This window comes from Crassostrea angulata, chromosome 5, assembly GCF_025612915.1.
Source record: "Crassostrea angulata isolate pt1a10 chromosome 5, ASM2561291v2, whole genome shotgun sequence".
In the NCBI taxonomy this organism is placed as follows: Eukaryota; Metazoa; Mollusca; class Bivalvia; order Ostreida; family Ostreidae; genus Magallana; species Magallana angulata.
In genome coordinates this window covers 42031951-42047143 of record NC_069115.1, presented here as the reverse complement: position 1 = coordinate 42047143, position 15193 = coordinate 42031951, and the positions used below count along the sequence as shown (strand labels likewise).

The 15193-nt window shown below is 32.3% G+C and overlaps 2 protein-coding genes across 2 annotated transcripts; both read left to right on the top strand.

Annotated features, from left to right (window-relative positions):
• The first annotated feature begins 3915 nt into the window (after positions 1–3915).
• LOC128185427 (N-acetylglucosamine-1-phosphodiester alpha-N-acetylglucosaminidase-like) lies at positions 3916–8160 on the top strand. Its single transcript, XM_052855022.1, has 3 exons — positions 3916–3964; positions 7172–7336; positions 7473–8160. Exons 1-3 carry the CDS (start codon positions 3916–3918, stop codon positions 7736–7738), a joined length of 480 nt encoding a protein of 159 aa, XP_052710982.1. The 3' UTR covers positions 7739–8160.
• A 3020-nt stretch (positions 8161–11180) lies between these two features.
• LOC128185426 (uncharacterized) lies at positions 11181–13602 on the top strand (the record flags this gene model as incomplete). Its single annotated transcript, XM_052855021.1, has 2 exons — positions 11181–12578; positions 12849–13602. Coding segments are annotated over 2 exons (2103 nt in total), but the record flags the coding sequence as incomplete, so codon positions are not given.
• Between the last annotated feature and the right edge of the window lie 1591 nt (positions 13603–15193).

Here is a 15193-nt window from a genome sequence, read left to right as displayed (position 1 = left end):
GTAAGGTGGGGCCACAATGGGGGTTCGAAGTTTTTATAGGAGTATATAGGGTTAATCTTTAAAAATCTTCTTCTCAAAAACCATTTGGCCAGAAAAGCTGAAACTTGTATGTAAGCATCCTCAGATAGTGAAGATTCAAGTGTGTTCAAATCATGGTCCCCGGGGGTAGGTGGAGCTACAATGGGGGTCGAAGTTTTTATACGAGTATACAGAGTTAATCTTTAAAATTCTTCATCTCAAAAACCATTTGGCCGGAAAAGCTGAAACTTTTGTGAAAATTCAAGTGTGTTCAAATCATGGTCCCTGGGGGTAGGTGGAGCTACAATGGGGGGGGGGGGGTGTCGAAGTTTAACATAGGAGTATATAGAATTAATCTTTAAAATCTTCTTCTCAAAAACCATTTGGCCAGAAAAGCTGAAACTTTTGTTGAAGCATCCTCAGATAGTGAAAATTCATGTTTGTTCAAATCACGGTCACTGAGGGTAAGGTGGGACCACAATGGGGGGCAGAAGTTTTACATAGGAGTATATAGAGTTAATCTTTAAAAATCTTCTTCTCAAAAACCATTTGGCCAGAAAAGCTGAAACTTGTGTGGAAGCATCATCAGATAGTGTAGATTTAAGTTTGTTCAAATCATGGTCCCTGGGGGTAAAGTTGGTCCACAATGGGGGGGGTGTCAAATTTTTACATAGGAATATAAGGAGAAACTCTATTTTAAATCTTCCACTCAGAACACGACTGGCCAGAAAAGCTGTAACTTGTGTGAAGTATCATCAGGTAGGGTAGATTTAAGTTTGGTCAAATTATGATCCCCGGGGGTAGGGTAGGGGCACAATGGGGACCGGTTAAATCTTAACAAAGGAATATATTAAGAAAAATCTGTTTCTATAAAAAAAAAACATTTTCTTAGAAAAGGTGCAACCTTAGATAGTGAAGATTTAAATTTTTTCCAAATCATATTTTTTAGGAAAAGGATGGAGCCACCTGGGTGGGGGGGGGGTCCAATTTTACAAAAGAAAACAGTTTAAATTTACCAAAATTCAAATGTCATTATATATGGTTTATCTTATATGCAAGCATTCTAACATATTTTTGATTCTTTAAAATTGTTTAGACTCTTGCCTCTGGACAATTCTTGGGCTTCAGAAGTTTGATGTATCCCATTTGATTTAGTTCTTCTTGAGAACTGTAATTCTCAATCTATGAAATGACTATACTGTGACAAAAAGAGATCAATGATAAACAGAATATTCAGTGAAAAAAATGACTTTTTAAGACGTCGAGCTAATGCTCGGCGGCCTTCTAGCAATCGTCTGGATTTGCAATCGTCCAAACATTCATGCTCTGCACTGCCTTTTAAATGCGCACAAAAAATAAGTTCATCGAAGTATTAAATGTATAACAATATTTTTATTCCATTTATTCAACTACATTGTGTACAAAAACCCAACTTTGCCTCCCTGGTTATTGACAACTCATTGCATCAGTATGAATTTGCCTAATCAAGAAATGGCGGATGATTACAATAAGGTCTAAGGTAAACATTCACTAAATATTGTTTTAGTTAATCGCTTACATTTTAATTGGAGACCGTGCCCGATAGAAAAAAAATTGATGTTATCGGGCACGGTCTCCAAAATAAATGTAAGCGATAAACGTATCTAGTGATTTCGTTGCAATAAATAAACACGATAACGCAGATGGTTTGGTGGAGCATTTTAGATAACATGTGTTGTGGATTTGTTTGTAAACTACCATACCATTGCTAATCTTGTTTCAAACGGGAATTGAAATGAAAAAAGTATGTTTTATTATTATAATTTTGGACACAGTTAATGTAATCAAATTATGAACCTGTGAAAATTGTTCAAAGACTATTTAAAGCAGGAAGAAAATAATTTATTTTTGATCTTTAAATCTCTTTGATTTTTGTAACCATGATGAGTTATCGTATTATAAACGCATCACTACCTAATTTATAAGGAAATATACTGATTTTTGTTTTTAAAGCAGCACAAAGCAAAATTCATTTACTTTTTTATTCTAATATTGAATGATTTACGACTATCATTACAGAAATTCAAATTATGAATATCGTGCTATATAAAAGAAAATGTCAGCTCGACGAATTTATGGCTGTTTCGGCCTTTGATTTATATACAGGGTCTGTAGACTACATGCCCATACTTTTTTTGGTATATTACTCCGTAAAGCTGAATTAATAATGTCTATTGTTGCTCAGGTGAACAATGTAGCCCATGGGCCTCTTGTTTTTAAAAAAAAGTCACTTACAAGTATATATAATTCCATTGTTAAGGCCTCTAAACAGAAGACTCACTGCGTTCTACTTGACATAGTTACTGTCGTTTTTTATACTCCACTGAACAACACTGAACATACCCCACAAGCCAAAATACCATTTTATTCAGATGATCGATTTTATTAGAAGTGTTTTCTGAACCATTGTTCTTTAATTCATAGAAAAAATAAAAATTGATAGAAACAACCATTCACCTCTTTGTTTTTGTCTCACGTATACCCATTGTATTTGTTTTAGCATGATTATCATTTTAAACCTAATCATTATGTTTTTCAATTTTTTGCAATGCGTGTATAATCCTAGGTGTAATTGTTATGATCAAGTTTAGAAAAAAACCCATCTCCATTAATTAGGGTACAAAATTTAAAAAGCTATAATGGTGCAAATTTATTATGTTTTAGTATATATTCTTTTTTTTTTTTTAAACCTTCAAAATTCTTGAAAATTCACGAAAACGTTTTTTACATCTCAACTCCACTTGATGTGATTTTACGTTCTCTCAAATTAATAAATGAGAAAAGATGTAAATATTCTTCAACGTCTATATTAAAATGAACTTGAATATTTGTAGTGATTTAGTACCGGTAAATTGAGAAAGAAATCTTAAATATTATAGATATTACAAACACGTTACTTTACAAAATTATTCCATTAGGAAGTATTTGTTTCCTATTTGTATTAACTTAATTTCAACTCACACAAGTCAAAAATTTCGAAATTTGAACCGAAAATACTTTTAAACTTGATAATTGCAAAGACCCAGACTTTTGCTTTACAAGATTGTAGTCAATGGAGCGGATCAATATGCTTGTGACTTTCACAGAAGTGTGCAATGTTTCCTCCTGTTTTTTTTTAAATATACGTTAGATACAGGACGTAATTTTAGAAAGTCAAGGAACTTAGTCAAATACAATTCATATCAATTCTTATAGTTATTTCCCGAATCCCGGAAATACAGTGCTTAAACCATAGCTTAATTAGATTGAATTACGAAGTGGAGGTAAATCTTGTTACATCTATTTTATTTTTCTGATATTGTTGATCTGATTTTGGCAGATGTTGGGCACGTTGTTTTCCTAGATCCTATACACAAAGAAAAGAAAAGAAACACAATTTTCGACCGATATCAACTTAATCGTAAATTCAATAAGGTATAATCTACTTTAAAAACGGTGTTTTAAAGAGTAAACTGTGTTCTTATTAATTGATATAATTAATTAAATAGCTCATAACTTTCTTTACTATGAATTTGCATAAATGCAATTTGCATGATTATAGTGGAAAGCTGAGTGAACTGTCTATATCACTGCACGTGTTTTATATATTATTTATATATATTATTATCTCCTTGCTTCCCATTTCCTCATTTAGTTGTTGTCAAACTGCACTGGAACTTTTGTTTTCATACAGAGTAATTTTATAATAAGAATGTCGAGAATACCAAATTTCATTTTCTTAATTTATTTTTCATTGTCCAACTTGATGGGCTCAGAAGATTTACCAACAGTGTAAGTTTTTTTTAATTTGAGATAACACATATTTGTAAAATATTGTTTTGATTCTTTCTATCAACACTTTTCAGAGAAACTTCTGCAATGTGTTCTTCAGATCATCTTTGGGATTCAAAGATATCGGCGTGCAAAGGTAACAATTAAGGTGTAATATCAAAAATACTACTTAATATAAAATGATAAATACATATGTACAGTGTACATAAAAATCTTATATAATCCTTTTTTATACATGTTTCTCTGTTTATATATTTTTTGATAGATAATTCTCCGTTTTATATAAAATAAATAGGACTTCATACTTTTTTGAAAAGGGAGGGATATACTTAATCGCCGTGCACATTGCATATCTTAATTCTATTCATCTACTTAAATGTGATAAAATTATAACGACACTGTGTTAGACGTGGTTTGTCTGCATAAATCTTGTATAAAATGAATTGTTTGCGATAAAAAGCATTTATGATAATTGGGATTATTCTACATAAAAACCTTTTCTTCGCCACTTGTCAACAAGAGAAAATATAATTTCAACGTCTGATCTCTTTTTCACTTTATGATATTATAATAAAGCTAAAATTTGAATAGTCATGTACATCATACTTGATACTTTGCGACCTTTCCAATATTTTATCTTATATAAATTTCGAACATTTAAAAAAGGTTTCAATTTTTCTTAAGACAATTAGTACATTAAATACTGTAAAAATGAACGTAACAAATTTTAACGATAGCAATATAATTGGCTATTTATGAAATGAACGCATCAAACAAGGATATGTTTCGTGATATACGGTTACAAAGTTAACAACATTTTAAATTCCTTAATTAAACAGAGGAAACAATATTTAATTCCGTTTGTGCTTCCTCTTGGTGATATGTAAGAACTGAAATATATCATCAAACAAACTGTATTCTTGCACCTTTTGTAACAGCTGTTTCATTTTGGGAGTTGCATATTTCTATCATAATAATAAATAACTATACTTTAGATTAAATTATACTGGTTTTTCACTTACCGTTAAAACTTTTCTAATCATGTCTTCAAACAGTAAACAAATTATTAAGAAAACAGAACTTCTTGTTTGCATTTAAAGTAAACTTTTAAAACTGTTATGTATTACATGTAAATGACTGAAAAAAGAATAAAAAGGTTAATAAGATGACAAAAATACCCATAGTTTATTGTTAATCAGAATTCAGTTTTTAAAACAGGTTTCAAAATAATATTCTGCTACAAGTCTGCAAAAGCATTACTTCAAAGTATTGTCAGTTTGAAACCGAAAAAATAATTCTCAAGATTACGTATGATAAAACCCTAAACCTAAAGACCAGTTTTATCCTGTAATGTATTTATAGCCTGTTACGCTGACTACTTAGTTATTTCAGAGACGTGAATATGTTTTTTTTAATTTAATTGGGAGAAGGGGCTTCTATTATTTTCCTTAAACATTCGACTGATCGGTTGCAATCTGATACTTCTAATGTGGGTCTTAACTTTGTTGATTAAATCAAGGTTGCTTTACAGAAGACATCAAAAAGACAATTTTAAAAAAAAATAGAGAACTCCTTAAGATAAAAGACAGTGATTTTCTAAAACCGCATACACTAGTTTAAGTTTTAAAACTATTTAAGGGTAAAAAATCAATGTCATTTTGAAACGTGTCTTTTTACCATCTTATTCATCATTACATAGGTATTTCATTTGCTTTAATCATCAATCTTCAGATTCATTAGAATAGGCCTTCTACAATTTTTAATGAATATTTTTTTTTAGTAAACAAGGCTGATTGGTATTCAAGCGCGCATTTCTGTACAACTTTTTTATGCAATCCTTGCTGTGATGCTAAAATTTTCAAGTTTTTTTAGGGTTACAAATGTATAAGATCAAAACATAACCCGAAATATAAATGTGATAGAAAAGGTGTTTCTACGATTTAATATTGGTTAAATAATTCAGGTTTACACAGAAATTAATCGAGTTTTTTAATTGTTAATTTAAAGAACGAATACAGGTAAATAACGGTAAATGAAATAGTTTTAGAGAACGATATCTCTAAACATCTATTATCATCTCTTAGCGGCTTATTTTTATTAATTAAATTACAGAAAATATACCATAATTTGATAAATTTCAAATACGTTTAAAGAATCAAAGTACTGAAGAACTGAGGGAGTTGATTTTGTCGATGTTTATTTATTTTAAAATCAATGATATGTTATTTTGCATGACAAGTACATGTATACATTGTACGTAGTTTCTAATTTGAATTACGCATATTTTTTATAATATGAATTTTTGAACTTTTTCGACTAGAATGTCGAGAAACCTCCATATGAATCATGTTAAATAATATTCAAAGGTAAAATTAATTCAATCAAACTATGTATCAGTGGTAGAAATATTTCTCGAAAATTGTATGGATCCAAGCAATTATTTTATATTTAACTCTAGTCTCGTTAAACCAAACGCTCGGCTGACACCGTAAATCTCCGACAAGGGTTTACGGAGACAGCCGAGCGTCGAGTTGAACGAGACTATATTGAACTCTGGCGTAGGAATACATACGACTACAAAAAATATTTACATTGTTCGTACCATTTAAAATCTGACTATTTTTAAGGTATATGTAAATAAGTTTCCTTGAAAAACAATGCTTCAGCATACATTACATCGAATTCATCAATTATTTTCAAGAACTAAGTCTTGTCAGGAGCAATGATTTGTGCTGAGGTCCAAACACTGTTTCACTTTCGGTTTGTCCGAGTGACTGCATAGGAGAGTTGATTAAAAATCAACTCCCAAAAATGACACATTTTGATTTGCGTTAAGAGTTTGTATAAATTGTTATTCTAAAAACTATTTTTTGGTGTTGAAGACCAGCTTACTATGAATTTTGCTCTAGTGTTTGTGACTTTATCCTTCCAATTCATAAAAATAAACATAACATATGAGATGTGCTTTGTACAAATTAGAATATGCTTGTAAAGAATTTTAGCAAATTGTATTAGTTTACATACTACATGACATTGTTTATCGCCAAGCTTTTTCCAATTGAAAGAATACTTTGCGATCAGTTAAAACATTCGTTGAAATTACAATTTACAAAAAAAAGGGCATTTGAATTTGCCAAGATAAATTGCATGTTCATCTACTAGCTAGTATTTCAATAATTGCAACATTTTAGTAAATAATTTCATAAAAGATGTTTCATAAAATCATTTTGATTACTAATGATTAGATAATTACTCTTACGTTCATTTTATGTTGTTGTTCTTATGTATATAACCAATACCTAGGTCGACCTTTGATTAAAATTATCAAAACTATTTTTTTAAGAATGTGATGCTGGATTTTATGGAATCAATTGTTCAAAGCCGTGTCGGTATCCAAATTATGGCCATGAGTGTCAAACCAAGTGCAATTGCTCTGCAAGAGCCTGCGACCATAAGATTGGATGTCCCATAGAAATCTTAAATGCAATAACGGAATCTTCAAAAGGAGGTAATTATATATTATCGACATTATATAATTGATTCAAACCACCTTAGATGGGGTCAACATTTAACAAATCTATTTTATATTGAAATTTCTGAAGTTTTATGCAAACCCATGTTTTATTTACTATTTTTCATTACAGATGACAAAAAAAGACAACCATCTGAAAATAACACCATTGTAATTGTGGCAACGCTGACAACAGGGTTTTTGCTCGTCATTGTCTCAATCATAGTTGTTACTAAGCTCCTTAAAAGACACTTTTCCAGAAGAATCTTAACAACTGAAAGAAATATTGACTCCTTCGTGGTTGAATGCATCATGCGTGAGGACAGGGCTTCATCGCGTGAGAGTGCAGTTAATTATGCACCACGTGTTTGCTATGAAACCCTATACTCAGATATATAACTTTTTTCATTAACTCGCTTAAATATTTCAAATGATTGTATATATTGTCAATGTGTAGATATCAGATGTGCCAGTTGATTTAAAATATTGCTTTCAAATCTTATTTTTGTATCAAACACCGAATGACAATTCTTTAACGCGGAATTCTGAAAGTACCATATGAATGCAATTTAAAGACGATGACGGATAGACCTAACATGTATCGGATAGCGTGTTTTGAAGTCATTTTACGTACATATTCAATCATCTAACAAACATACTGTTAAATCATTTAAATTCATGGTAGCTAATTTTTGTGGATTGTGTGATTTTTGCTTATTGGTGGGGATGTAATTTCGTGGTTTCGTCGATTTTTAGTTTCAGAAAGAAAACTCTTTCCAAATTTGTTTTCGCCGAGGATCTAAATTTGTCGGGAAGGGAGGGAGGGGCTAATCGAGAATACCTACAATTTGAGCCACCTCGAAATCTAATACTTCCACAGTATCAAAATTTAGATCAAAATTTATTATTTATCTATCTTACAGTCTTTGCATGCAAGCACATATAAGGAATGACAACTCAAACTATCGTTTTTACTTTATCCTTGTAAAATCAGAATATGATTTTGATGTTTATTTGATTATAATCTTCGTTGTGTATTGTGTAGCTAGTCGCTGCAAGTGTTAAATTTTTTTATGCTTTAGCTTTGACAAATTGTTTTGTTTTTAATTTTGCTATTGAAAGAAAAAAATAATGACAACTGATGTATTAGTTGATAAATGATATTTGCAACTATGTACAGTTCCTTATAACAAATACACACCACCCAGAAAAACAGACGGAAGTATCAACCAGTTAAAAACAGAAAAAAACGATAGTTTACCATCAAAAGATGACACAAATGTTTATTATAAAAAACATAAAACAACTGCTGGTTAATCATTAAAAAAAGACAATGTTGAATTTTCATCAAAAGTACAAACTTAACAATATTGTACAGTGTATTTCTTCTAGGTACAGTGACAATCAGACTACACCTAACTGAAAGTACACCCCAACTAAACCCTGGCTTTACTTTCTGGGTTTACTATGGGTTTACTTCGGGTTTAATTGAGTGAACCTAGAGTAAACCCAAAGTAAACCCAGAGTGGACAGAGCGAGTTAATTAACCCCAATCAGAAGTATGTGTATTCGGAATACACAAGGGGCAGGAATTATAGGCAGTAGGATGGTACTATAAAAGACGGGTCTGCTTCACACTTCAGTGCATACAGTTGACCACAAAAGCAATTTCCAAGTAAACTTAAAGAAAACGCCACGTAAACCAAAAGTAAACACCGAGTGGACCCAAATTTTCATAAAGTAAACCCAGAGTAAACCCCAAAAGAATACCCAGGGTTTAGTTGGGGTTAACTCTGGTGTGAGGTTGGGTCTGATCGGTACTTTATGGACTAAAGTTTAAAATATGCACTCGGAAGAAAAATTAAATAATGCAAATGCATGTAGCTTAGATGGTGAATTTTCAAATTGTAAGAAATGATAATAAAGTTGCTTCTGCTTTAAATTTAAATTAAAAAAAGGGGTTTGGGAAGTTGTTATCGGATAAAATGCTTTTAAGATAACAATAATTAAAACTATCATCATCAAAACTATGCACATCAAACCAAGTAAAAATGATTAGTGATAGTACGAAATTTAAAACTAAACTACTCAGATATATATATAAAGCATATTTGTTTAACTTATTTGTTTACAAAAATTCATTTTGTATAGTTAACTTCAGTCTTTGTTCACAGTTCGAAAGGACAAAATCCATGTTTAGCTATAAATGGCCCTGTGATATGTCAAAATTTAAACTAGGTCAAAATGAAATAAAATTGGTGTTATGTGTAACTCTAGACCTGATACTATTTTGACATGCCAGAATTTCCCCGCCAAAACGTCTGCTTGCAAAAATATGTAAATGACAAAACCGGTTCCGGATCGGTTTTGGGGTAAAATCACAGCATTTTCGTTCTTTGGTGGTGTTTTTCAACAACAGCACACCCTCTGATCTAAAAACTGTTTTTAAATTATGAAATTGTATCAATAAAAAAAGATATTCAAAGTGAAAGTTTTTGGATCAGAGGGTGTGCTGTTGATGAAAATTAAAATGTAAACAAGAAGAGGAGCAATCCGGATTTACTTATTTTTTGACAGTATTGCACGTTTTTTCACACCTTTTTGTTTTAAAAATATAAAAACCACAAGAATCAAACACATTGTGTAATTGTCATCTAATCTGAAAAATAAAAAGGTACAGTGTGTTGTTAATGAAACGTATATGTGTTCAATTTTAACACCAAATTTTGCGCATGCACGACATTCCATACATGCTTATTTGCATACGTAAACAAACAGCGACTTTTACTTTGCGTGATTAATCTTGAAAATACACGAACGAAAGATCAACAAAACCTATAGAAAATGAAGAAAGAAGAACTCTGAAGGTATGTATAAGAATTTGATTGAATACGTAGATTTCTGTTGATTTTTTCTTGAATAAATAATATTGTTCGCAACGTTCGTCTGCATGATACTATTTGACAGATGAGAAGATTGTTCAATCCGTGTATACGTTACTCAGCCTTAAAGACTGTTTTTATATAGGCATGTAATTAAAAACATACAAGAATGATTATTAATCTGAAGATTTGGTCTAAAAACAATCAATATTCGATTGCCGATACTAAAATGCATACTGGCGAGCCAGTATAGCAGATGTCATGTAGGCAAAGAGTGAACGTTAGTCGTCTATATTTAGAAATAAAAAAATGAAGGACGCAATATAGGCTAATGGAAAATATATATTTAGTAAATAAATCAACCTGTATAAACCATAATTATTTTCTTAATAGAAGGAAAAACGGCCAAGTGTTTTGTTTTAAAGTTTTTTTTAGTGTACTGTACAGCATATAATTCCCACAACTACCGTAGTCTGAGTGGTGTAAAGGTAGCGTTCTCGACTGTAAATACGACGATCCGGGATCGATCACCGCTGGGCGCGCTATATTTTTTTCTTTAAATATTGGATAGAAAAAATATTGAGTACACCTTTTTTCAATATACACTTTTTTACTATAACCCCCCCCCCCCAAAAAAAAAACCATTTTCATCATAATTTGGCAATTATAGTTTATCATCATATTATAGCAATTAAAGTTAATCTAGAAAAATATGTGTAAATGATAATATATTGATCACATGTCAAAAACAACACTTGTAACACAACTGAAGGTCTGCAGCTCCAAAAAATATTAGACTGACAGTTCCATTAAATACATTGGGGGGGGGGGGGGCACTGTAATTCTACAGTTTGTCAGTTTGAGTTTTTCTATAAAGTTATTTTATACTTGATACATTGCAAGTATTTGCTTAGTAGTTGTAAACATAAATATTCACAATACATATAAAATGATATCTTTATTTTTTAGTGAACATTAAAGTTGTGTATCACTACATTTTTGTTTTGTATTTTCAGAACATAAAAATGAATGAAGATCAAATGAAAACAGAGAGTAAAAAGATTTTCCCATGCATCCTTTGCAAAAAAAGAACAAGGCCAAATGACAGAAAAAAATGTGAGTCAACAGCAATCCGTCGCTTCCTCAGAAAGAACTTTCTTGTTGAGGCAAACTCAAATGACATTTTGTGCAACAAGTGCAGACATCGCTACCATGGAAACCAGAAAACATGCCAGCAGAAGTCTAGTTCCCTTCCTGTGTGTCAGCCTCTACAACCAGGAATGTGCAGTCCACCATCTATATCTTTGCCTCTCCAGAGAACACCTTCTTCACATGCTTACTGCTTAATCTGCAAGCGACCGGGTCCTAAACTTGTTGTCGTGTCTTCAGCAGCTAGATTTTCAGCCTTTCTTCACCATGAAATCATCATCCCACCTGGAAGCAGATGTTGTCCATCCCACATTGATGAAGGAGAGTTTAGACCTGGTGTTTTGACCAAAATACAGACATTCGAGTCTTCATTTGTAAACAAGTCGACAGTGCTGGAACTGATCCAAAAAATACGAAATTATGCCCTCCAGACCTCAACAAGCAGATTTTCTTTTGAACTGTCTACCATGAGCAACAGTGATTATATGGCACTGACTGGTATCTCTAAAGAAAACTTTGAAGACCTCCATTCCTTTATTTCCAGTGATATTCGAAACACACAAAACCGAGGCACAAGGATGTCACTTGGAATCTTTCTTCTGAAACTGAGATCAGGAATGTCAAATCAACTTCTGGCCACGATTTTTGGAATTTCAAAGTCTTCCCTCTGTAGAGCAGTAAAATCAGTCCGTACAGCACTCATGAAGTCATTTGTACCACATCATCTTGGACTACAACATACAACAAGAGAAGAAATTATAGAAAATCATACAAGACCTCTGGCACAGGAACTTTTTGGTGATTTTACAAATAAGAAAGCTATTGCTGTTTTGGATGGAACTTATATATATATTCAGAAAAGTAACAACTTCCAGTTTCAACGGAAATCATATAGTTTACATAAAGGCAGGCCCCTTGTTAAACCCATGGTTGTCACATCCACAGACGGATACTTTCTAACAGTTCTTGGACCCTACCTAGCTAGGAATAATGATGCCACTATCCTCAACCATATGCTTCATACCAATGTAGAAGATCTGAAGGGCTGGTTCCATGAAGATGATGTTTTTGTTGTAGACAGAGGCTTCCGAGATTCAGTCGATATGCTCGAGGAGCTGGGAATAAGGGCCGAAATGCCTCGCCTGATGAGCAGAGGGCAGAAGCAGATGACAACCTTAGATGCCAATGCCTCTCGTCTGGTCACCAAGGTTAGTTGTTTTCATATTTTGATTACCAGACCTACAACATAAATTCAATCATCAATCATCATGTCAGAAAAACTTCAATACAATTACATTATACAATTATTCTACATCTGTCTTCATCTGAAATATAAACAAATGCTGTTCCAAATCATTGATTTTATGATTTTCATCATTTTAATTTTTTTTCTTTTAGTAAAGAAATATACCCACTGTTAATTTTTAATGAGGCACTTTTACCTTTTTTATGAGTGGTGCTTGTTTTTAACTTTTCAGATTCGTTGGGTTGTTGAGGCAGCCAATGCAAGGATAAAGCGATGGAAGTACCTTGCTCATGTTCTTCCAACCAATCAAGTGCCATTTATCGGTGACTATGTGCGCATCGTGTGTGCCCTCTCCAACCGTTACTGCAAGCCTCTGTCGACGGGAAGTGAAGATGAAGACATGGCCCTTGCATGCAAAATGAGGTATTTGTCAACAAAAGTTAACTCTTTAAAGACATTTGTTGAAGAAAACTGTCTGGATAAGAAGTCTGTAAAGTGGGAAGTGGCTACTGATTCTTTGGAATTCCCCAACATCAGCGAAGATGACATACGAAATCTGACCTGTGGAGTTTATCAACTGAAGTTGTGTCCAAGTTATATTCAGGAGTATTTGGAGGGGGATGTGGATATCTTGGTTCACAGTGAGTTCCATGGGCTTATCAGGGTCAAGCTACAGAGTCGTCATGTTTCTTCCCGACAGTATCTGCTCTGGATCCAGTTTTCCGAGTCTGAGATCGCTGCATGGTATTGCAGATGTCGAGCGGGTGCCCGTGTTGTGGGAGTATGTTCCCATGTCGCCGCCGTTATCTGGTTTCTCGCTGTTGGGAGACACAACAGGGAGGCTATTTCGTCTATTCAAGACTGGTCCGAGTTTGTCACTGATGCAGCTGTCATTGACGAATCTGAGGACAGTGATGACAGTGAGGTAGAGGAGTAACTGAGTTCATTTTTCTTCTTCTAGTGATTAATCAGACTCTGTTGGTATCCTGAAAATATGAACATTTTTGATTTATAATATGAAATATTTATTTATCTGATTCATTTAAACACAATACAGATCTGGTTGCATTATTATCACACAAATGTTTTGTAATCAACAATTTGTCAATTGTAACATATTATGACTTAAGCGAGAATTATATCATAATTTTTTTTTACATATATACTAGTAGAAAATTCTAATACAGTGTCAAAAGATATTTTTGTGTATTAATTTAAATAAGATGTTTATTGTTGTCGATAAGTATATACAATCTATCTAAATCATGATGGAAGCACACTACCTAGTTTTTATTTATATGCAACCTTCTTGTCAATTACAAAATCTTCACTGCAGATAAATTGTACCCTGATTACTGGTATATATATGTTTGTATAACTTGAAAACATTGTTTGCACTAGATAGGGGTATCTCCTCTGTATAGACTAATGTCAGTGCATTTTGCATGATGTGTTCTGTTATCATGTTCGTTAAATATTGAATCATTTTGTCATCTCATTTTTAAACTAATTGACAATGTGCCATAACAAAGAATCATTTACTTTATGATTACCATATTTGTTACCCATTATTTGCTATTTTAATTTCTGTGTTAAATATGTTACATGTAATTATTCTTTTATATATTTTTTAAATATATGAGTCATTGTTTGGGTTGAAAATGGTAGTTACATATATGCTATGTAGTCACTAGAGCTTAAAATATGTTACAAATAGAGTATAGTTATTGCTGTCGTTGTTTTTTTTTTAATACATGTAGCTCTTCTTTGTTTTGCATTCAGGCTGGATTTAATGTATATCCTTGTACATTCTTGGAATTGGGTAAATGTGTGAGTGTCTCAGATCAGCTGATGAAAAATGCATGATATGTATTAATAAATAATACTTTAAATAGCAATTAAACAATAATAAACCAATCTATAGTGAAGTGAACTTTTTCCCGCAATGAAATGGAAACGCTGCCAACACACCATACCATGCGGCTATGCAGCGTGTTGTACATTACATGTGACTCGACCGTTGATCTAACTCTTTTTATATAAAACAATTCAAATATTTCTTATTTTATATTTCCTTACGTTACAGAGAGAATATCGAGATGTTTTATAACACTTACTTTACAAATGCGTCGATGAAATCCTTTGCATTTGTCGCTGTACAATCCTGTTTGTCACCGTGCGAAATCGTGTCACAATGGCCGACTTTACGGAAACTAAGGTGTGCCATTTGGGTAAAAAAAAATTCAAGTCCGTTTCTTTCTCGATTAAATTCTGATAATGAACTTATCTTTAACTTCAATTTAATGACAAATACATTCAATTTCATAGATAACAATATAGTTAATATGTAATTTACTTGAAGGCTCTTTTAAAGACGTAACGTCATGCTTGACGCTATAAAAAGCACGCGTTTTTCGCTATTATAGTGTCTTCAAATAAACATCAGAAATATAATTTCTGAATCCTTAAACACAAAAAAAAAGTTACATAACGAATGAAAAAATGTTTTAGAATATTTTTAATACAATTTTAATTGCTTTTGACGTTAGGCCGATTTTGGCTAAACATGGATTTAGT